We start from the raw sequence: 24,889 nt of genomic DNA on the forward strand, positions 1-24,889 counted from the left end.
CATTTAATTTTCTGGCATTATAAAAAAAAGTCATGGTTTAAGGGGAAATTGCCAATTAATAGCAAAAGCAGCTATAAATCAATGATACTACAAGGCAAGTACATTATAGCTACAATAGTTTACAGCTGCATAGTTTTGTGTTCAAAAACAACAGAAACAGAGAGGAGGAAGTGATACAATGTATCCATTTTTATAGACTAGTGAAGTAATGAGACAAAAAAATTAGAATTTAAGTGTTACAGCTGGACTGGAGGGAATGAAAAGGACAAGCAAAGAGATAACAATGCAAAGCCAACTGATGAGTTTTTCCTAGGGTTAGAAAGTATTTGTCTTACTTCTCTGAAAACTCTAGAGAAAGGTTTAACAGCTAAGCTTCCTAATATTTTAAAACTGTCTCAGATGAAGCTAAGCATTTTAAAAATTATCTAAATTTGGAATTTTGTTTAGAAGCCCATATTTGAATGAGCTAGTCATGGTGCACACAGGCTCATGGGTCAATGTTAAAACATGTAGAACACTCTTAATCCTTAGAGGCTTCAATTGCTCTTCCAGCTCCTTTAAAAAAAAAAAAAAAATTTTTTTTTTTTTATTCCTCCAACAATTGGCCATTTTCCAATTCTCTGGGCAGGGGAGGGGGATGAGGGAAGATATTTCATTGTAAACACTGTCCTTACATCTTCAATGTTTTAAGAGAATATGCTCTCCTTTCCCTTATTTTCCATCACAGAACATTAGTGTTTAAAATTGGTATTTAAAAAAGTATGTTTAAAATTCATTGCAATAACTTGTACTCGGAAGAAGATGGTGAGAAGTATTGTACCTAAATAGTATTTCTAGGTGTATTAAACAAGATACCGTATAGTGTTTTTCAATGAGCCCCGGTGGCGAGATGGTTAAGTATTTAGCTGCTAACTGAAAGGATCCACAGTTCAAACCCACCAGCCGTTGTGAGGGAGAAAAGCCCTAGCCATCTGTTGCTGTAAAGATTTACAGTCTTGGAAACCCCATAGGGAAGTTCTGCTCTGTCCTATGGGGTCACTATGAGTCAGAATTGACTCAAAAGCACCCAACAACATAGCTCGTTTCATAAAGAGTGAAAAAGTGGTTTGTGTTGGTAGATAGGTTTGTGGAAACAGAACTTTGGAGTGTTATAGCTACATTCTCAAAAAAGGGCATACATTTATCCATCAGCCTTCCGTGAAATCTGGAAAATGAAGAGAATCAGTCTTTTTACAAAACAGTATTTTTATCCATTTTTATTTATTAGAATCCCATGATATCCTTATTCTGTGGTGGATTACAATATTAAAAATAAAGTTAAGTATTTCCCCCCTTAAAAATTGAATTAACCAAAAACTATAAAGATCATGGAATTAAAAACTGGGTCAACGTTAGAGGCCCTAATACCTGGCATAAATAGGATACAAACCACAACTAACAATACACAAACACCAGAAGATAAGTTAGTTAACTGGAATCTTCTAAAAATTAAACACTCATCCTCATCAAAAAACTTCACCAAAAGAGTACAAAGAGAACCTACAGACTGGGAAAAAAATTTTGGCTATGACAGATCCAACAATGGCCTAATCTCTAAAATCTATTTAAAAAAAAATCCAACACCTCTACAACAAAAAGATAGGAAATCCAATTAAAAAATGGGCAAAGGATATGAACAGATGCTTCACCAAAGAAGACACTCAGGCAGCTGATAGACACATGAGGAAATGCTCACAATCTTTAGCCATTAAAGAAATGCAAATCAAAACCACAATGCAACACCATCTCACTCCTACATTACTAAAGCACCAGTCAAAAAAACAGGAAATAACAGATGCTGGAGACGCTGCAGGGAGATTGGAACTCTTATGCACTGCTGGTGGGAATGCAAAATGGTACGAGCATTTTGGAAAACCATATGGTGCTTCCTTAAAAAGCTAAAAATAGAAATACCATATGATCCAACAATCCTACTCCTAGGAATACATCCTAGAGAAATAAGAGCCATCATGCAAATAGCCATATGCACACCCATGTTCATTGCAGCATTATTCACAATAGCAAAAAGATGGAACCAACCTAAGTGTCCATCAACAGATGAATGAATAAACAAGCTGTGGTACATGCACACAAAGGAATACTATTCAATGATAAAGAACAATGATGACTCTCTGAAATATCTCACAGCATGGATGGATCTAGAAGGCATTATGCTGAATGAAATAAGTTAATCACGAAAGGACAAATACTGCATGAGACCACAACTATAAAAATCCACGAAAACATTTACACATAGAAAGAAACAATCTTTGATAGTTATGAGGCAGGGGAGTGGGAAGGAGGGAAAAATGCTATCTAGACAATAGATAAGTGGTAACTTTGGTGAAGGGCAAGACAGTACACAATACTGGGGAAGCCAGCACAACTTGACCCAGGCAGAGTCATAGATGCTTCATAGACACATCCAAGCTCCAACAGGGGTCGAATTATTGGGCTTAGGGCTGGCGACCATGGTCTCGAGGGACATCTAGCTCAATTGGCATAACATACCTTATAAGGAAAATATTCTACATCCTACTTTGGTGAGTAGCGTCTGGGGTGTTAAAAGCTTGTGAGAGGCCATCTAAGATATATTACTAGTCCCACCCCATCTGAGGCAGGGGAGAATGAAGAAAACCAAAAACACCAGGGATAGATTAGTCCTAAGGATTAATGGACTACAACTACCATAGGCTCCACCAGACTGAGTCCAGCACAACTGGATGGTGCTCAGCTAGAACCACTGACTGCTCTGACAGGGATCACAGTAAAGGGTCCCAGACAGAGCTGGAGAAAAATGTAGAACAAAATTGAAACTAACAAAAAAGACCGAATTTACTGGTCTGCTGGAGACTGGAGAAATCTTGAGAATATGACCTCCAAACATCCTTTTAACTCAGTATGAAAGTCACTCCTGAAGTTCACCCTTCAGGCAAATATGTAACAGGCCCATGAAACAAACAATGATACACGTAGCTCAACCATGTGTAGGAGACTGTATGGGCACACCAGCCCAGGGGCCAGGATGAGAAGGTAGGAGGGGACAGGGAAGCTGAGTGAATGGAAATGGGGAACCCAAGGTCAAGAAGGGGAGAGTGTTGACAACTAATGTCACAAAACAATATGTGTATTAATTGTTTAATGAGAAACTAATTTAGTCTGTAAACCAAAGCACAATAAAAAAGTAAAATAAAATTTTAAAAATTAAATTAAAACAAAACAAAAAAACCAATGGGTGTTTCTTTAAGTGTAGTCTATGCATCACTGGAATAACCTGTGGTGCTTTTTAACACATTCTCCACTGCAGCTAACTACATCTTGGGTAGAGAAGGAGCGTATGTGCCAGAAATCTAAAACTAACACCAAACCAGTTGTCATGGAATTGATTCCGAGTCAGAGTAGAACTGGGCTCCATAAGGCTGATGGGGGCTGATTTTTCATAAGCAGATTGTCAGGGCTTTCTTCCTTGGTGCTTCTGGGTGGACTGATTCTCCAACCTTTCCACTAGCAGTTGAGCGTTTAACCATTTGTACCACCCAGATACATATATATATAGAGAGAGAGAGAGAGAGAAAGCTTAAAAGTCACTATTCTACACGCATGACCCAGCACAGCCTTCCCCAAAACTGGCAGATTATCTGTATTCTAAAAAATTAGATGAAGTATGTGGCAGAACCAAATACCCTAGCACCAATAAAAAGACTGTCAACTACAAAATAGTTAAACAGCTGAAGAACGTTTTAACTGAATCACTCAAAGAGTTATCATCAATCTAGGCTAGTTCTAGTGACTAGATACATTGAACTCAAAATTTTGAAAATTTCCAGGAGGGTGAAACATCCATTTTCTAAATACTAGTGGATAATCGTTGGTGCATCACTCTAGCAATTAAACTCCCATAGGGAAACAAAACAACAACAACAAAAAAAGAGATAAGCCTAAGCAATCTTTAGGTTCAGAGTATTAGTACCAGTAATGTAGATATGTTTTCATACTAATGGTCTAAAATAAAAGCAGGACCACCTTTGTTTCCCTTACCATCATCTTAAAGATGAGTATATTATAAGCTTCATGTTTTTCTTCTTTGGTTGTGCAACTATCACACAAATGCCTACGTCTCATTTCATAGTCATCACTGGGCTTTAGGGAATCAGTGTGTATCCCTATAACAGGCACAGAATAATAATTTTCTGCTATGAATAGACATTTTTTATTTTCTGGGGTTCAAAGCCAGGGACTGTTTCCACGGTCAAGTAATTTTGAGGACCTGCACTATCACCACAAGTGGCTTTGTGGGAATTCCTGGTTTTCTTTTTCTCACTTGCCAGGTGAGAATGTCAGACTTGGTTTCACCTAAGGTCCACCCTGCCCTAAGGTTCTATGCCTGAAAATTCTTGAAAGAGATAAGATATTCCACAGTCCAAAGTCTTCCACTTTCTATAGTTCTTGCAGATTTCTAATTCTTTTACTTATGTGGAGACTATTATATTCATACATGCCTTGAGAACTAAACTAAAAGTGGCCTACTGATCTTTAGCTCTTTGCTTTATCTGTCATATTATTCAGGGGTCTTTCCCACATACATGACCCCATTTTCCACATTTTGCCACTTTCTTTGCAGCACAGATATTTCAGCAGGGTTTCAAACTTTTGAATGGCATTATGAACATTTTTACATTATTTTTAACTTTTTTATGACATTGCATTAAATATTATATATCTTGGTTACTGGGTTTTTTGGAACCCCTGAAATTCTGCACCTAAGCAAGTGCCTCATTCGCTTGACCCTACTCCTGAATGGACTGCTGGTGGCACAAAAATAAGCACTCAGCTACTAATCAAAAGGTTGACAGTTCAAACCCACGCAGCCACTCAGTGGGAGATAGACCTGGTGATCTGCTTCCGTAAAGATTATAGCCAAGAAACCTTATAGGGCAGTTAGAATTTGTCACATAGGGTCGCTATGAGTTGAAATCGACTTGACAGCATCTAACAACAAAACTGTCCCAGAATTTTGTCAAGCAACACACCCGTTAATTAAGCAAAGTGGATATTACACTTCTAAGTATAATGGACACCCAGGAAGTAGAATGCCTGACAAATTTATGGCTAAAACCCACAGGTAGGTGTGTGGGTGGGTGGGGGTATGAAAGAGACAGCGAAAGACTTCACACTCGGCACTTCCTTTCACTGATCTTTCCTCACAGAGCTTGGAGTTTGGTTTCATACACAAGCTTAGTGCTGAATTCTTTCATCTGCAATGGACAGTCAAGTGACATATGCTGATTTAAACTTATCCAGGCAGTCAGCCCATGGAAGTTCATCACCCCCATCTCTTCCTCAGGGTAAGTGGAATAATTTCCTTTTGCCATTTTTATATCTCCCAGAGTTAGTTTTTCCTCTTAAATTTGTGGTTTTAAATTATTGATGTGAAGCTGGGCAGCAGGTCTATGTTATTGTTAAATAGAGTTAGCATAGCTTGAGTTTAGGTAACCACTGCTATAGAGAAAAACACACCTATTAGATTTCCTTGTTTATCTAGATAGTGTGAAAAGTAAACATGCCTTTTATTGTTGTTGTTGTTCAGTTGCCTTCCAGTAACTTCCAACATGCGGCAACCCCATGTGTGCAGAGCAGAACTGTTCCATGGGGTCCCATAGGGCTTTCAGAAGCAGATCACCAGGCCTGTCTTCTGAAGCGCCTCTAGGTAGTTTTGAACCATTATTCTTTTGGCTAATAGTCAAGTGCTTAATCGAGTCTTGGTCAAAAACCCCAAAGAAACAACACTTTACATATATGAACAAAGGAATATTTAAGGGACATATTGCTACCTCGCTGGAATAGCAACCTACTTTATTCCAAATTCCTCCACAAAACATTAATTCTATGATTATATTCTGGTGCTTTTATATCCACAGCATCCCTTTCAGAATACAAACTGTATGCATATGACTAACATCCTCCATTTTCCAAAGGGACAGGGAAATAACTCCTGAGATAAAATTATATCCAATATCAAAGATTTTACTGTAATTATACCTGGTAGGCTCTCATATAAAAGTATCACAGCTTAGAAGAAACATAATCCAAAATACACTGAGGCATATCACTAACAAACTTGTTTGACACTGCTGAAATCAGCACTTTTCTGTGTCAGAGGAGTTAGTATTCTGAGTGAAAGAAATGGAGAAATCTACCGTGAGCAGGAGATGATGGGTGCCATGGTCTGGGGATGGATGAAGAGAATTTAAACTGAGGCAAAAAAAAAAAAAAATGTATAAAATTATTGTTACATAGGATTACCTTCTAAAACCTAACTGAATTTACTGACATCAATATCATCACAATTCTTACGTGATCTGATGATGGTCATTCAATATTGTGCTGAGCAGGTAGAGTGTATCTTTTTAGAACTGTTTGATGTACTTTTGAAACTACTAGATTGGCAACGTTCTAAATCAGGAAGAAAGTCTTAGGATCATCACATAAGTTTCTGTATAATTTTTGTATCAGGGATGGGGAAATTGGAAGAGCTTGGTAACAGCGGTGAGGGCTTGGTCAAACCTCAGTTATTTCTTGATGGGAAAGAGCAAGACATCTTCTCCCCTGCTCATATCTAGCAAACGGGGAAGGTTTTTGAAAGGGGATGTCAGAAAGTGAATATAAAGAAAGACCGTAAGCGTTTCCTTGAAAGCTACTACATTTCCAAATCAATTGGTCCAAAAAATTAGTAATCGTCATCACAAAATATCATCCTAAAAGTAAATCTGAAAAAAAAAATAGTAGAATAATGTCAGAGCAAAATGTGTGATTACAGAACACTGGCCTGGCATTAGCTTTATTGTAAAACCTCCACTGGACTCTTTGGCTAAACTCTGAGGCTGTGGTAACTGTATAAAATAGCGATTTTATCTAAGGAAGTCAGCAAAAAGCAGAAAGAGAATGTGAGCGGTGACCCAGTTTATGGCGAGAAGGTCAGGAGTGTACCTTTTAGAAAAGTGAATAAAGTGTCTGCAAAATGCCTTTAAAGTTTGTTCATTCATTCAACAAGTGCCTACTATGTGCCAGATATACTCTAGGTGCTGAGGCTACAGCAGTGAGCAAAAGAGAGAAAAATATTTACCTCCATGGCGTTTATCTTATATTACTGTAGATGTAATCAAGAAAATAAATAACCCATAGATACATTTTAAAAATTAGATGGTGTTAATTGCTATTGAGAAAAATTAAAATGTGGAAAAACCAAAATTTGGGAAGATTCCGTATAAAATAGGAAAGTCATAGAAAGTCTTCCTGAGAAGATGACATTTGAGTCAAGACTCAAAAGAAGTGCGAGAGAGAGAGGCCTGCTCTCTGGCAGAGGAGACTTCTAGAATTTGGCTCAGCAAGTGCAACAGCTCTGAGACAGGAACGTGCCTGTCATTTTTTTAGGAAAAACAGGTAGGAGCTATCTAAGCAGAGTCGGAGCAGAATAACAGGTATGGATTGTTAGCAGGGTGGTTTTCTGCCAGAGCTTATTTAATTTTGGAAGGTATACGATGGCAGAGTGTATGCTTGGAGACCAGAAGGGGATGAAATCAGAGAAGCAATGAGGAGCCAGGCTGAATAGGGATTTGTAAGACATTTTATAGATTCAGGTCTTCTTGATGGGAAGCCACTGAAGGTTTAACCAAACCAAAAACCAAACCCGCAAGTGCCGTCAAGTCAATTCCGACTCATGGCAACCCTATAGGACAGAGTAGAACTGCCCCGTAGAGTTTCCAAGGAGCACCTGGCCGATTCGAGCTGCCGACCCTTTGGTTAGCAGCCATAGCACTTAACCATTACGCCACCAAGGTTTCCACTGAAGGTTTAGGGCAGCGAAATGATATGATTTAACATACTGCTTAAATCCAAAGAATAGCCTTAGTGAGTATTGCCAGATAAGTGAAGTTTGCCTGGCCTCTTCAATTATCTCTTGTAACTCCATTCATTCTAATCTCCTGCTGTGCTGTGTGACAGACATGGTGCAGAAGAGCATTCCTCCCAGGCAAAAGACCCTCCACTCAATTCCTTAAGTATCGTCATGAGTAAATAACTATTTTATAAAGTCATCCCAAATTGCCTTTTACCTATACTTTTTTTTTATTGTGCTTTAAGCGAAAGTTTACAAATCAAGTCAGTCTTTCATACAAAAATTTATACATACCTTTCTGTGTACTTCTAATTGGCCTTCCCCTAACGAGACAGCACACTCCTTCCCTCCACTCTCTCTTTTTGTGTCCATTCGGCCAGCTTCTGATTCCCTCTGTCCTCTCATCTCTGCTCCAGATGGGAGATGCCAACATAGTCTCACGTGTCCACTTGATGCAAGAAGCTCATTCTTCACGGGTATCATTTTCTATCCCATTGTCCAGTCCAATCCCTGTCTGAAGAGTTGGCTTTGGGAATGGTTCCAGTCTTGGGCTGACAGAAGGCCTGGGGACTATGACCTCTGGGGTCATTCTAGTCTCCGTCAGACCATTAAGTCTGGTCTTTTTATGAGAATTTGGAATCTGCACCCCACTGTTCTCCTGCTCCCTCAGGGGTTCTCCGTTGTGTTCCCTGTCAGGGCTGTCATCGGTTGTAGCCAGGCACCATCTAGTTCTTCTGGTCTCAGGCTGATGTAGTCTCTGGTTTACGTAGCCCTTTTACCTATATTTTTAGAAAAACAATAATATTGTTTTTATCTTTTTTTCTATCATTTTAGAAAAACAATTTCTATCTTTCTTTTAGAAAAATAATAGTAAGCAATATTTATTGAAGTTACTTTGCACCAGACACTATGGCCAGTGTTTTAGAAGCCCTATTTCATACAATCCTCTCCAAAACTATAGGAAGTAGATACTACACTACATTTTGTAGATGAGGAAGCTTGTACTTTATGGAAGTTGAATAGATTGTCCAAAGTCCCAAAGCTGTAAGTAGCATTCACAAACTCAGATCTACTGGATTTGAGAGCCTTTGTTCTTAAGCCCTGCTGTACTTCAGTAATAAATATTAAAATAATGATTATATGGAGTTTTCTTCATTTTGCAAATGAAGCTGGAGCTTCAAGAGAAGAAAGGATGAACTCTAACCATCACAATACATAACTGGAAGGAAAGACATCTTAGTAGTGGTTGCTCATTGAATAAGTTTTCCCGGTCTTGTATTACTCTGGCTCAGTAGGCCAATATTACCAAGCTTGGTTTTCTCATATTGAGATGTATGTCCAGGGTCGAGGAATCTCCTGTGAGGATCTACTCCTACCTCCCTTCCTCCACGGCACATGTCCTAAATAGCACCAGGTGGTAATCCAAAATGCTTTGACTAGTTTCCTACAATAGGGCACGCACCTTATTTTTGTATAGCACTTGGCAATTTTCAAAGTATTTTTGCATCTGTCTTTTGTTACTGTGATAAATATATGTAACAAAACATCTGTTATTTCAACATTCTTCACATATACAATTCTGTGACATTATGATCATCATTTAGTTCAAACATCACCATTATCCGTTTCCAAGTGTTTCCTCACCCTAACACATCTACCTTATATGGCTCTCAGACCCAGCCTTTGTACACAAAACAAACATAAGTATTCCTATTTTATCAGTGAGCAAACTTTCAGTTGGCTCTCATTGAATCCATTTTGTGGATCTCTAAGATGGCTAACAAATACTCTTTCCTGCCCCTGGCTCCCAGCCAGAGCTTAACTGTCCATATGTCATCTAAATCACCTTTAATTTTTGTACCACATGTACTCAACTGAGTTAATTGAGTATATTATCTTAACTTCTCAGATGTCTGTCAGGGTCCACGTTGGCATCAATTTACTCTGAAACTTGGCTGTGCTGGGATTATTCTCTTTGCCTTGGCTGTGATAGGGTTGAGTGTTTCAGGTAAGTGGTGTGAAATCATTCATTTCAGAATATTTACTCTACTTCCATCATAAATATGGGAGCATCTTAACATGATTTGGTCACCCCAAACTTAGCAAAAGACCTATGAAATAAACAGGAACAAAATAACACTTCTATGGCTCAGCCCATATCCACTTTGAAAACTTCAGCCTTCCACATTTCCCTTCCCAATTGTTCTGAGAGTCACCGTGTGGTATTTTACTTGTGCTCTAAGAACTTGAAAACAACAACAAAAAGAGATCACGATGGCAATGAAAAAAATGACAATAACAATGAAAATAACAATTATTGAGGTCTTGTAGTTTATTACCCACCCAAAAAACCCACTAAATTCCAGATTGTCCTGGGCAGTCTCTCCCCTGTGATAACCATGGTTATACTTATTCTGAGGACTAGAAAGTTTTGGTAAGAGTGTAATCAATTTAAGAGTTTAAAGCCCTTAGATTTACTAATCTAGTAGATAACAGGCAACAGAATATCTGAGTCCACTATTACCTGTTTTTTTCGTGTTTGTTTATGTAGGCTGCCTCCTAACTAGACCCTTTGTTACCAAATTGCTACTGCCTTTATCTTCTGTCCATATTGGAGCTGGCTAAGATAATTTAGTTACCGGCTGAAGTTATAAGTGGAACCACAATTTTATTATTGATGCTTGATTTATCTTTCTGCATCGGGAGGAAACATAGAGACGATGTAACTTTTCCATTCAGTCATAGGTTTCTGCATTTAATCTTCTTGTTTTTTCTTTATTAACTAGTGATATTTTTAAGTCAGAAATCAACAGAAAAATGTAGCGTAGATGCTCAAGAAGAGTACAGGAGTACTCAAGAATACAGGAATGAAACAACAGGTAATTTTGTAGCTTGAATTTCCTAAGAATAACATCTAGCTTCTTCTTTTTTTTTAATTGTGAATCTTTCTTTATTGAGTTATTTTTGTTTACAATGGAAACTCTAGGAATTCAAAATTTACAACCTTGCCAGTGGGCTTCTTACACACACCAGAAAAAGTTTCAACCTGTGTCTACATTGTTCTGCTGTGCTTTGTCCAAATGAACGTTTCTAAACCAGCTGTCATCCAATTTTACACAGATTCTCTTGCCCACGATTTCACTTGGCAAGACCAAGTCTTCAATGATTGCATTGTACACAGCTCTCAGAGTACGGCTCCTGGGAGGCTTCTGCTTATTCTCTGTATGTCTTTTTCGGTTGGGCTGAATTCTCCCCTGAGCAATAAAGACAACATGATTTCCACTGAACTTTTTCTCTGGTTCACATACTAGCCTGATTTGATGTTCTGGAAAGACTTCAGTCAAGGAACGGAACAAAGATTATACTAGCTTTCTGACCACCACCAACTTCAACTTCCTTGGCTGTGGTTACATGCAGCTCCCTCAACTGCACCTTTATGTCCGAGTTCATCTCCAGTTCAAGCAGCGCTTGAGAAACACCAGACTTGAATTCATCCGTCTTGTCAACATTGGGCTTCGCAGTCTTCTCGCTTGAACTGCAACAGTGGCCTTTTCCTTGCTGAGGGCCGGTGTAGGAAGGCAACATCTAGCTTTTAACCGATTTCATGAGTTAGCTTTTTTAAGGCTCACAACAATCCTATATGTTAAGATAGAATTTTTATTGCCCTGATTTTACATTTCAGACACCTGAGGCTTAGAAAGGTTAAATAACTTGCTCAAGGTCACACAAGCAGTTAGTAGCCACACCAGAAATTGTACTTAGGTATTCAGGCTCCAGAACCTATGGTCTTACCCACAGGGTATACTACTTCATGAGAAGCTGCTACTAGGTTATTCAGTAATTAATAGCCAAAATATCAAGTTAAAAAGTTAAATATACATTTAAATTGAGTATTTGTTTATTTTAATGAACATGTCAAACAGTTAACTTTGGTCTGAAATGAATTAATAGAACTGAAAACATAGAACAAATTCTTTAATATGTATTTCATTTCTTTGACATGTAGCAATATTATTCTAGTTTCAATGTGTAGAGTGTTTTAATAAAGGCAACTGTGGTTGAGTGAGGGCAGCAGAATATGATCTATGCACATACTCTTACAGAACAAATATTTTAAGAAAACTGTGAAAATTTTCTGGAAAATGGAATCCAGGAGATTGCATTAAGTAGGCAACAATATTATTTGACAACAAAATTTTTCTTATGCTTTTCCCATGGTATTTCTCATTAATTTAGTGAAATGAATTATTTTATGCTTCACACTTGGCATATTGTTTAAAATAAGTATTTGTTAAGTGAGTTTGATATTGTTGTCCACGTTGTAGAATAAACACTGTTGATAGGCTCAAGGAAACACAGAAGTAATCTTGACTCTACCACCATCCACTTGTATTATTCTGTCGCTCAGTGTCTAAAAATGTAAAATGTTAACTATTTACTTTATTTTGATTTTTTTTTCTTCTCTAATGTTCTAAGAATCGATTTGTGCTTCATATAACTAGTCATTACTTTCCAGTTCCTGGTACCAGAATGAATAGTTGGTCTCAAAAACCTCAAAATTGTAATTAATTCATTAGAGTTGTTTTCACAATGAGGGTCAATGACTTTTAAGCATATATAATGACATGCGTGTGTGTGAGAGAGAGAGAGAAAGATTGGTTGTAGTGTAGTGGCAACAGGTTGAAACTGTATGCTTCTTTAAATCTTTTTTTTTTTCTTTCTTACTTTAGAGAGACCGGGTCCATTAAGATGCCCAATACACTGGTGTTCACTTCGAGGGAAATGCTTGTTTCTTTCTCACACTTTCAACTCCTGGAAGAACAGCTTAGCAGATTGTTACACAAAAGAGTCCAGTTTGCTAATTATTCAAGATGAAGAAGAATTGGTGAATAATTACTAAATGACCTTAATAGAATTTAATATTTTCTTTAAACCATGTCAAGATGCTTGGGCTTTAGCTCAAAGATTTTATCCTGATGGAAGTAGAGACCTTGACTTCCAGACTAAACAGACATGTAAGAAAATAAATGATTATAATATAATGACTGTAATAAAAGAAATATATAAATGTAGAGAAATATTACAAAAAAAAAGAATGATTACCTACGATGTGGAGTCAGAAAAGACTTTATAGAGGAAGTAATGCTTGATCCAGACCTCAGGGGATGAGTAGAACAAGGTAGTATTGAATAGATTAACTAGTTCAGTACTCAGTCATTTCTTCTGTTCCATTTATAGAGACTCATACAGGGCCTGATAAAGTCTGGAGGAATTCTGTATTGGATTGGATTAAATTTTACATCAGAGAAGAACTGGAAGTGGATAAATGGCTCTTTTTTAAATTCTAATGTGTGAGTATTAGATGAGCTATTTTTAATGTTTAATTCACATCAGATTCACATTGCAAGGCAGTAACATTGTTATTGATGATTGAGTTTTGCAGTTTTTATTTAGTTTAGAAATTTTCAATAGATTCAGAGGAAGCAGAGAAGATGGATGATTACAAAGTTGGTTGAAAATTCCATTTATGAAAAGACATAAATGGAGTTTATAAGAATATATATTTTTGCCTGAAATGGAGTTTTAGAAGACAAGAAATAGACTAGCTTCTTTAAGAGGTACCTCAGTAAAAATTCTCTAACTAGAGTCTGTTGGCAGACAGAATTTCCTAAGTAGTTTTTTTAAACTGTTGCACAAAATACCTTAGTGAGTCATGAAACCAATTTGGTCCATTACACCTCACACTGAAGCAATTAATATAAAAGGAACAAAAAAATAGTAAGGTTCATAGTATGTAGCAAACACGCTTAGGAGGAATTATGCGTGTTATGACAAATACTTCAATGAAATTAACCAATGAGTGAAAGAGACCGTTATTTGAGGAGATGTGATGAATATATGCATGGGCCACAAAGGAACCATTTGCTATTTCCTCTTTGGCATTTCACTGTAGTTTTTTGTGTCAGATGGTCATAATAACCATCTGTGTAACAGGAGAGTTGATGCTACACAGTTAAATCACATATTCTAACAGAATTATAGTGAATTGTCTAGCAAATAGCAGGGTAATTTTTGCCCTGCAAGGAAAGTGTGCAGACATTCAACCACGTGTCTGTAAAGAGCTTTCAATGCGTTTTTAGAAAAGATGATACTCTGTGTGACATTTTATCAACCTATGAATGATTGTAACATTTAATCAAACTTCTATAAATTACATTTAAAGTGATATTTTTAATAATTAGAAAAACAAGAAGTTGAAATTTTAAAACACGGAAGCATGTTCAACTTCCTTTTAAATATGGTGGTAATTTATTATTATTGAAAACTATTAAGCATCAAATGAAATGCTGGCTTAATCAGCGAATGTTGACTGAGCTACATTCTAAAATATTTTTTAAAGTGCAATACTTTAAAAAATGGAGATTATGTAAAGTATGTGTCGTGGACTAGAATGAATTCATGAAAAGGTAAGCACACCAGTTCCATTAAATAAAATTGTTCCTTATTTCTTTTTTAATAATGCTTTCTACATAAATATATTATTTTCTACATATATTATTTTAATTACATATAAACTCTAGTTTATATGGACCTAGTTTTGGCATTGCATGGGGTCACTATGAATCGGAGTCGACTCGATAACACTGTTTTTTTTTAGTTTTCTTTTATATGTAGTAAGGGTTAATATTGGTTTATGAAATTTTTTATGTGTGTGTGTGATTACTGGGCCATGATACAAATTTTTTTTTTTTTAATTCTGGTTCATAGTAAAAAAAGAAATTGAAAACCATTAATTTAAATGTCTGTGAGCAGAAATATGTGTAAAGTGAATATATTAAGTGGAACATCCTGTTTTATTCTGAAGATAAAATGATACTTTGTTTAAAACCATTCCAGGTGCTCCCCAGTGGACTCTGGAAGGTATCTTTTTAGGGTAGAAAGAGCATCAGTTAGGCTCTACTTTTATTTTAACTCTCTGAGCCCTGGTTTTTTAGTTAAAAAAAAAAATAAAAGAGAGTAATTCTTTCCTAAATTGTTTTGGAGATTAAAGGAGACAATGTCATAGAACTAGGCAGATACCTATCTGGTACTGGAAGGCCTGGGAAGCCATTGAGGAATTTTTGAAAAGAAGTTGAGTCATTTGGCCAGATTGGAATTTAAAAATTACCCTGAAAGTTGATGGAAGAATCAGAACGGTGGAAGAGATACAAGTTAGGGGACTTTTGCAATAGTCCACTTGGGAGAAGTGCGTGGTTTAACTAGAAAGGTGGCACTAGGGAAAAATCAGATTAGCTGCTCAGGCCTCAAGGGCTCCATGAAGAAATGGAACCAAGGAGCAAAGAAGCTGTGAAGCAGCCTTGCCAAATGCCACACCCTCACCCTCTTTTTGAGACAAATACGTGACTCTTGAACTCACCCCATGCTTGCAACCCAGCCCTAATATTGCCCGTCCCAGTGTTTGCATTCTATTGCTACCTTCACCTGCAGTGAGCCACAAGATTCATCCTCGTTTGGAACTAATAATATATTGAAGCTGATAGCTGTCAACCTGTGTCTGAAATGGGGAAAAAAGGAAATTGACAACATACCACATGAACCTAGCTTCTTTCCCTACCAAAACAAAGAAATGCAAAACTACTCTGTGGAGTGGATTCTGACTTACAGCGACCCTACAGGACAGAGTCGAACTGTCCAATAGGGCTTCCAAGGCTGTAACCTTTATGGGAGCAGAAAGCCACATCTTTCTCCCTCGAGCTGCTGGTGGGTTTGAACAGCCAACCTTTTGGTTTGTAGATGAGCGCTTTAACCATTGCACCACCAGGACTTCTACCCTCTTTCCCTAGCTACAACCAAATTCTATAGAGCCTGTATGCCCACTATGTTCACCACCCTCTATATACTTACTACTTTTACTGGGCACGTGATTTTCTTAAGCATTGTCATGCTTTCTTATCATCACTTCCATGGCTCCCCCAAATGTTAGGTGTTTATTCCCTTGTATATCTAAGAAAAAAATGAAGTTCAGCGAAGTTAAGAAACTTTGCATATGGCATGTTTATAGTAGAACAGGAAATTCAATTCCCAGCCTCCAAAACTGTTTCTCTCTCTTTTTTTGTATCATTGTGAAGTATTTTGTTAGAAGAATTCTTTTGCACTGAAGATAAACCTGTAAGTTCAAGAGGTTTACGTTAGCTTTGTCTTCAGAGTTTATACCATTATATCTGTGGCTGTGTACATACTCTGTGTTTCATCATCTAGTAATCCATTGTTCACTGAAAGTCCTAGGAAATACCTGGCTGACTGAGGAGAATTATGTAAGAAAATCCTAAACACTTAGACTTTTTTTTTTTTGCTCCACAGATTAAAAATCGATGGTCTTGCTTATGGAAACAGCTGTGCTTTCATCTCAAATGAAAAAATTTTTTCTGAAGACTGTTTTGTCGAAAATAAATGGATCTGCCAAAAAGAACCAAAACCTGTCAGAAAGAGCGGGACTTGACATTTGACTATGCTTATAAATCCCACCTAAACTTCTTTACTTTCCATTACAGGTCTCTGAACTTCTAACTGATAACTGCCTAATGTATGCTTAGTGACAAAAAAGGAACAAATGCTGAGAATTCTGAAATTGTTATGGACCTTACAGATGTTCATATCCAACCTACTCATTCTAGAAAATGAGGAAACAGAGACATGGAGAATAGGTTTGTTATTTTGAGAGACAGTGATATTTAATGGAAAGAAATTCGGACCAACTGTATTCTTCTCCTGGTTTACATGTGTAACCTTCATTGATCCCTTCTGTGCCTTAGCTCATCTCGAGAAAAGTTGTAGTAAAGTATTTCTAAAGCCCTGTGTGTCTCTTACAGTCCATGAGATCATCACATAACTGAGTGACAGCAGAGCCTTGATTAAAGCTCATTTCTTGACTCTAGATCAGGGACCTCATAACTTTTTAAGAGTTTGGAAAGGGACCTTTCTCTTCCCACCATACCAAAGCTCTTCCCATTGAATTTTCTGATTACTTCTTTTTCTCCCATGTCTTCTTCTTTCTACGGCTCACACACAAGTAATAGGTGACATGTAATTAAATCTTTCATTATCCTAATAATAAACAAGTGATAGCTTCAAACACTGCAGTTAGAGAAACTAAAGTTTAAAAAAAAGGTGTTTGTTCCAAAATAGATCTCTCACTTTTCAAAAAAAGCCAATTTTTTTTAATGGAAAACAAATAACATTATAATTAGGATTTACCCTGTACAGAGACTTATAACAAAAGTTCCGGAAAAAGAAAAAAAAAAGATTTCTAGTTACCCTGGTAATTCATTGCCAAAGTGAATTATATACATTTCAGTATTATACCATAATGACCAAAATAACTTCCCAATTTCTTGTACCCCGCAAAAAGAAAATTTATAATACTTTTTATTAATAAACTTTAAATCCATAAAAAATCAAAAATCTAATTAAATTTGTTCCAATTGCTTAGGAAATGCATTACTTAGGAAGAAATTTTAGACAAAAGCATCGATACTAAATAATACAAAATAAAAATGAAATTTTTGAACTGGTTGTCACTTTTGGGGAAGAAACCTATAGTGACACTAGTAGGAGTACGGAAGTCTGAAGAAAATATTTCCATTATTAGCAGTGTGCATCCCTGCCTTTTGGGGAAGCTGTTCATAGCAACCTTCTAAAGCAGCTCAGCATAAGTCTGAGTCTATCCAGTTAGTTCAGAATTCATTCCAAACTTTGGCCTTTTCTTCCTTTTATACTTGTTATATCTGAAATCATGTACCCTTAAGACATGCACCTGTAAGAAACTTTTACAATGAAAGTAACCCAAAAAAGTTAATCTGTCACCGTCATTTGCAATTGCAGTATTAGATAATTTGATTCGATAACTAGATACTGTGGAAGTGTACTTACTGCTGCGTATCATATTGCTGACATCATCTCTGAAACTCAAACTATAACAGGCAGAAGGCATGACTGGCCAAATTCTAGACAGGTTAAAAAATGTTTGGCTCAAGGGGGAAAATTTGTAAGAGGCTATTTTTTAGAGAAGTTGTAGATTCATAGAGAAATTGCACAGAAAGTACAGAGTCTCTGTATACCCCTCCTCCTCCCTGCACAGTTCCTCTTATTTACATATTGTATCAGTGTGGTAGTTTTGTTACAATTATTGAATTAACATTGATTCATTATTATTAACTAAAGTCCATAGTTTACCTTAGGGTTCACTCTTTGTGTTGTAACACTTTATGAATTTTGACAACTGCATAATCTCACATACCTTCCATTACAATATTGTGCAGAATAGTTTCATTGCCCTTAAAGTAAGTCTATGTTTAGCTTGTAAGAAACTGTAAGACCACCTTCCACAGTGGCTGTACCATTTTGCATTCCCACCAGCAATGAAGAAGGGTTCCTGTTGTTCCACATCCTTGCTAGCATTTGGTATTGTCAGTGTTTTGGATTTTAGCCACCCTAAGAAGTCCAAGAGGCACTTGGTGAAAAAGAGGCTTCAAGAATTGATGGAATACCAATTGAGATGTTTTAACAAATGAAAGCAATGCTGGAAGCACTCACTCATCAATGCCAAGAAATTTTGAAGACAGCTACCTGGTCAAACGACTGGAAGAAATCCATATTTGTGCCCTTTCTAAAGGAAGGTAGATCCAATAGAATGCAGAAATTATCAGACGATATTATTAATATCACACACAAGTAAAATTTGGCTGAAGGTCATTCAAAAGTGGCTGCAGCAGTTCATCAGCAGGGAACTGCCAGAAATTCAAGCCGGATTCAGAAGAGGACATAAAACCAGGGATATCATTGCTGATGTCAGATGGATTCTGGCTGAAAGCAGAGAATACCAGAAAGATGTTTACTTGTGTTTTATGGACTATGCAAAGGCATTCAACTGTGTGGATCATAACAAATTATGGATAATATTGTGAGGAGTAGAAACTCCAGAACACTTCATTGTGGTCATGCAGAACCTGTACCTAGACCAAGATGCAGCCCTTCAAACAGAACAAGGGGATATTGTGTGGTTTAAGATCAGGAAATGTTTGCATTGGAATTTTTTTCTTTTCACCATATTTATTCAATCTGTATGCTGGGCAAATAACCCAAGAAACTGTACTACATGAAGAATGTGGCATCAGGATTGGAAGAAGACTCATTAGTAACCTGTGCTATGCAGCTGACACAACCTTGCTTGTTGAAAGAGAAGAGGGATTTGAAGCACTTACTGATGAAGATAAAAGACTGTAGCCTTCAGTATGGATTACGCCTCAACATAAAAGAAAACAAAAATCCTCACTACTGGACCAATAGCCAACATCATGATAAACAGGAAAAATGCTGAAGTTGTCAAGGATTTCATTTTACTTGGATTCACAGTCAATGCTCATGGAAGCAGCAGTCAAGAAATCAAATGATGTATTGCATTGGGTACATCTGTTGCAAAAGACCCCTTTGAAGTGTCATAAAGCAAAGATGTCACTTTGAGGACCAAGGTACACCTGACCCAAGCTGTGGTATTTCCAATAGCCTCAAATGCATGTGAAATCTGGACAATGAATAAGGAAGACTGAAGAAGAATATATGACTTTGAATTATGGTGTTGGCAGAGAATATTGATTATAATACCGTGGACTGCCAGAAGAAAGAACAAATCTGTCTTGGAAGAAGTACAGCCAGAATGCACCTTAGAAGCCAGGATGGCAAGCCAGCAAGACTTCATCTCACAGACTTTGGACACGTTATCAGTCCATGAAGAAGAACATCACGCTTAGTAAAGTGGAGGGTCAGCAAAAAAGAGGAAGAATCTGAATGAGATGGATCCACACAGTAGCTCCAACAATGGGATCAAACATAGCAATGATTGTGAGGACGGCACAGAACTGGGCAGTGTTTTGTTTTACTGTACATAGGGTCACTCTGAGTCGGGACTGACTCACTGGCACCTAACAACAACAACAAAGGGTTGCCATGAGTCAAAATTCACTCCCACAGAAACTGGTAATTGGTGTGTGGAATCCCTGTGTGGTGCAAACAGCTAATGAGCTCAACTGCTAACTAAAAGGTTAGAGGTTTGAGTACACCAAGAGGTGCCTTGGAAGAAAGTACTGGTGATCTACTTCTGAAAAATCATCCATTGAAAGAAAACCTTACGGAGTACAGTGCTATTCTGACTCACATGAGGTCACCATGAGTTGGTGTAGACTCAGGGCAATTGGTTTAATAAATAAATGTGTAGGGGTATCTCATTGTTGTTTGAACTTGCGTGTATGTTGTTGAACATCTTTTAATATGTATGTTTGCCATTTGTATATCTTCTTTGGTGAGGTGTCTGTTCAGATGTTTTGCTCATTTTGTAACGGAATTTTTTCCCTTATTTTGAAGTTTTGAGAGCTGTTTATATATTTTGGATACAATCCTTAATCAGATGCATGTTTTGTAAATATTTTCTTCCAGCCTGTGACTTTTCATCCTCTTAACAGGTGAAAAATTTTGGTTATAGTATTTGAGTAAATATTTATTGACCATAAACTTATTACAACTCCAAATCATGCCAAAAGAGCTTCTTAGCAGGACATTCAAGGTCAGCCACCTACTTTATGGGTGTTATCTTACACTATGTGCCTCTGTGCAGCTCATTCTCCCGGACAATTACTCCTTACCAGGCTCAAACACATCCTAACCTTTTATGCTTTCATGGTTTAATGCATGTTGTCCCATAAGCCTGAGATCTCTTATCACCTAATCTTTCATTCTTTGCCTAGAAAAATCCTAATAATTGTAGAAGACTTGATTCAAATATTAATTTCTTTATGATTATTTCCTCTCATAATTTATAATCTATTTCTTCCCACTTTTCTGAAACATGATTTACTTCCTTTTTTTGTTCTGTTATAGTCAGTTGTTTTTATGTCTGTAAGGCTGATTCCACTTCTCCTCTGGTTGGAGTCAGACAAGTACCAAGATAGGACAATTAAAGGAAGAAAGGAGACAGTCACCAACTCCTTTTAATGTAGTAAGCTAAAAAGAAGTTATTCTTGGCAGAGTAACGATCTGTTTGTTGTAGTAAAAACACTCTGAAAGTCGGTCAGTGAGATTCCCTCTGTTTTTTATGTCACATGCTTAGATTTGAAGTCTGTTGCTCCTGTTTTACCTTCCACTCACTCACTCCACAGAGTTCTTCAATATGTATGGTGTGGGTTAAAAAGTAGGTACAGTAGGAAAATTCTTATGGTGGAAAAATTAAAAAAGAAAATGTTCTTCAGACACTAGCCTAGTTTTTCATTTTTATTTTACCATTGTCTCTAATCCACAGATGTGCGAGCAGTCAACAATCAGATGTTTCTCTCATAATACAGGTATAGGTAAACAAGAGTAACTTTTGCCTTCTGTACCACACAGCTTGGGGAAAAAAAAAAATACAAGAAGCACAAGGGAAGAAAAAGATAATTCTAAGTAATAATAATAATTTTGAGTCCTAAACACTCATAAAGTCATAAAGCAACTAGCTTATACTGGTCTGGTGTGGGGAGCTTTTTGCCTACTTTTTGGCAGCAATTCAAGTTTACTTCTGCAGTTGTTTCTGATGAATTCTGCTCTGCCACCTTTTGGCCTTATTTACTTTTTGTTTTTTCTTTTGTAGTTGCTCTTGTTCCTCTCCAAGCAAAACAGAAAAAAACAAATTTCTGTATCCACCAGGACAGTTTTATTCAGAACCAGCACCTGCATTTTAGCCCTTTGAAACATCTTGTTTATTTCCTTCATAATATATAAAAATAGATAACCCATTTATTTGTTTATTTGCTTATTATTATTATCATTATTGGCCTCTATCTGTGGCAATATGAGCTCCATGATAAGAAGGGCCTTCTTAGTGTTTGTTACCAACGTCTGGTTCTGGCACACAGTAGGTAATAAATAGTTCCTAAACAGATAAATAAATTATTACAAATCATAAAGCAGGACCACAGATTGATTTTTCAACATTGAGGAGCTGACCCATTAATGCAGGTAACACCCGAGTTTGATATTCCAGGCACGAAGTTAATTGCACTCTCTACCTCAACACAACAGTCCCTGGGTGATGCAAATGGTTGATGTGCTCAGCTTCTTAACACTTAGGAAGAAAATCTGGGCAATCTACTTCCAAAAAATCAGCCATTGAAAACCCTGTGGAGAACAGTTCTACTCTGACACACTGGGGTCAGCCCAAGTCCGAGTCAACTTGACCACAACTGATTTAGGTAGTTAATGATAATCAACTCATTTTTCAGGAGATGCTATGAAGGGTAAGAATGCATTTGTGAGAATGCATCATCAGGGAATTGCAAGTTAATATGACGATGAGATACTACTACGCGTCTACTAACCAAACCTGTTGCCACTGATTTGACTCCAACTCATGGGTGACCGCCTGTGTGTTAGAGTAGAACTGTACTCCGCAGAGTTTTCAATAGCTGATTTTTCAGAGGCAGATTGCCAGATCTTTCTTCCTGGGCACCTCTAGGTGGACTATAATCTCTAAACTTTCAGTTAGCAGTTCAGCACGTTAACCATTTGCACCACCCACCTACTCCTTATAACACTGTACACCGTGTTACCAATGCATTGTTTGGAAATGCATATATTTATTCTATAAGATTTATTATGTGCCTGCTATGCATTGGGCACCAAAAAGCTGTGAACAAGACAGGAAAAGTGCTTACTGTTTCTTAGACCTTCTGTTCTAGCAAGGATGAAACAAACAAACTATAAATAAACAATAAAAAGAAGGTAATTTCAGATGGTGTTAAACATTCTAAAGGTGCGTGTGCTACAGTATCTGGGAGGCTCTATTAGATCCAATGGTCAGGGAATACTTTCCTGAGAATGTGAAGATCTGAGGCAGGAGCATTCCAATCACAGGGATTAGCTGGAGCAAAGGACCTAAGGCAGGAAGGAGCTGGCATGTGCTACGAGCAGAGAGAAATTTTTGTGGATAGAATATAACCAGTACGGCAGCAGAGGCAAGGTTGATGAAGGTTGAATGATAAAAGATGAGGCTGGAGAGACGTAAAAGATCCAGATGCTACTGGACCTTCTATTTTTCTCCGACTGTAATGGGGAGTTATTGGATGGTGGAGTCCCTGCGTGGTATAAATGGTTAATACACTCAGCTGTTAAGCCAAAGGTTTGAGTTTGAGTCCACTCAGAAGAACCTAGGAGAAAAGTCCTGATGATCTATTCCTAGAAAATCAGCTATCGAAAATTGTGGAGCACAGTTCTACTCTGATGCATATGGGGTTATCATGTGTCAGAGTTGAATCTATAGCATCTGGTTCTGGTTAAGCAGAGGAAAGATGCGATCTGGTTTATATTTTAGAAAAATAACTCTGGCTGCTAAGTGGGGTTGTTCATAGAAAGGCAATAGTGGAAGCGGCAGACAATGAGAACTGTTGATCTACTGAGAATGTGTAAATACAGAAGAGAAGAGGGTCAAGAATAAAATTTTAAGGCACTTCAACATTTAGAAGAAAGCAGGTAAGTACAAGTCTGGAAATAAGAAAGCGTGACTCCTGAGGCTGGAAGAAGAGCTGAAGAATGTGGTGCTTTGGGGAAGACATGAGAGAAACATTGAGCAGGGGATGTTTTGTTTATAGTATTCCTCTTCAGCAGTATCAAGTATGTGAGAGGAAATCAACAAATTCCACAATTACACTTACTCTTGAGCCATAAATAATGCCAGTGCTATACAAGTAGCTAATAATGAGTTAATATCATTATTGTATTTTCATCACTGCAGGCCATATACACAGTTAAGTGCTCGGTTAAGACCTGGTAATGTGCTCCTATAAAGTTACACCTTCTCCTCACCTATCCACTATCTCTTTATCTGACTCTTTGCATTTATGACAATAGTAGAAAATCTACCACCCAAATAATTTGTACACTAACAACATACATCTGTCAGTAATAAATGTTGAGGCATGAGGCAAGAGTAATGCTGGCTGTTATGATTAAGCTTATGTGTCAGCTTGGCTGGGCCATGATTCTCAGTGGTTTGGCAGTTAAGTAATGAAGTAGTCATCCTCCATTTTGTGATTTGATGCAGTCTTCCTCCATTTTCACATAACACCAATTTCATATAACAATGTGATCTTTAGAACCTAACCATATGGAGAGGTTGTATGGTCTAGAAAACCCTCTGGGGCAATTCTACTCTATCACATAGGGTCACTATGTGTCAAAAATCAATTCCATGACACCTAACAACAACAGGCCATATCCATACATAAATCTTATTCAGATATAACTTACTATTCATTCAGCTGCAATATTTCTAGCAGAAGACCTAACAGAATTTTTAAGTTTTGCCAAGCCTATAAATATGTATTACTTGTTGTGTTGCAACAGTTAAAAGGCTTTTAGCAAACCAACCCAATAAATATCATTTTAATCCACATAAATTTAGCCCAACTACTTAACCTGGAGCAGGGCTACATGGTTAAGTACTACAGCCAGCCTTAGGCAAAATTACGAGGTAGACAAAGTTTTGCTTTAGTTCTTTCTCCATTGAGAAACAATTTTTAATTCTCCTGAAATCCGGATTTCTGGGGTCCATTGAATTGGGGTAAAACAACAGGCCATTGCCCTTGAGATAGTCTTTTGAACCTTGAGCCTCGAACAGACTAGTCTCCTAAAACTCAACAAAAACTTTAACAAAAACCTTTTGTTAAGATTTGAGAAAGATTAAAAGTGGTGCTTGGAGTGCTATGCTATATTTAATATATAACATATAAATATATAACAAACAAATCTGTCTTGGAAGAAGTACAGCCAGAGTGTTCCTTAGAAGCGAGGCTGGTGAGACTTTGTCTACATGGTACGTGTTATTAATAGGGACCGATACTAGGAGAAAGGAATCATGCCTGGTAAAGTAGAGCA

At 37.3% G+C, this 24,889-nt stretch overlaps 1 protein-coding gene and 1 pseudogene across 3 annotated transcripts; one reads left to right on the forward strand and one right to left on the reverse strand.

Moving 5' to 3' along the window:
- Positions 1-5,004: 5,004 nt before the first annotated feature.
- On the forward strand, positions 5,005-24,474 carry KLRB1 (killer cell lectin like receptor B1). Of its 3 annotated transcripts, XM_023549094.2 has the most exons (7): positions 5,005-5,161; positions 5,247-5,384; positions 9,843-9,941; positions 10,720-10,812; positions 12,664-12,818; positions 13,172-13,284; positions 16,295-24,472. In XM_023549094.2, the coding sequence occupies exons 2-7, from the start codon at positions 5,300-5,302 to the stop codon at positions 16,431-16,433; spliced, it is 684 nt and encodes a 227-aa protein (XP_023404862.2). In that variant the 5' UTR covers positions 5,005-5,161; positions 5,247-5,299; the 3' UTR covers positions 16,434-24,472. The 3 variants fall into 3 exon arrangements, with proteins under 3 accessions (XP_023404862.2, XP_064140716.1, XP_064140717.1); XM_064284646.1 differs by lacking the exon at positions 5,005-5,161 and having other exon boundaries at positions 5,215-5,384; XM_064284647.1 differs by lacking the exons at positions 5,005-5,161; positions 9,843-9,941 and having other exon boundaries at positions 5,215-5,384; positions 16,295-24,474.
- On the reverse strand, positions 6,913-11,518 carry LOC135231138 (small ribosomal subunit protein eS7-like; annotated as a pseudogene).
- Positions 24,475-24,889: the final 415 nt, after the last annotated feature.

Source organism: Loxodonta africana, chromosome 4 (assembly GCF_030014295.1).
Source record: "Loxodonta africana isolate mLoxAfr1 chromosome 4, mLoxAfr1.hap2, whole genome shotgun sequence".
Lineage (NCBI taxonomy): Eukaryota > Metazoa > Chordata > Mammalia > Proboscidea > Elephantidae > Loxodonta > Loxodonta africana.

Coding starts and splice junctions, on each gene's coding strand:
- KLRB1 (XM_023549094.2), top strand. CDS start 5,300: ATGGACAGTCAAGTGACATATGCTGATTTAAACTTATCCAGGCAGTCA. Junction 5,385..9,842: donor ACCCCCATCTCTTCCTCAGG/GTAAGTGGAATA, acceptor TTAACTTCTCAG/ATGTCTGTCAGGGTCCACGT. Junction 12,819..13,171: donor TTCAAGATGAAGAAGAATTG/GTGAATAATTAC, acceptor TTCCATTTATAG/AGACTCATACAGGGCCTGAT.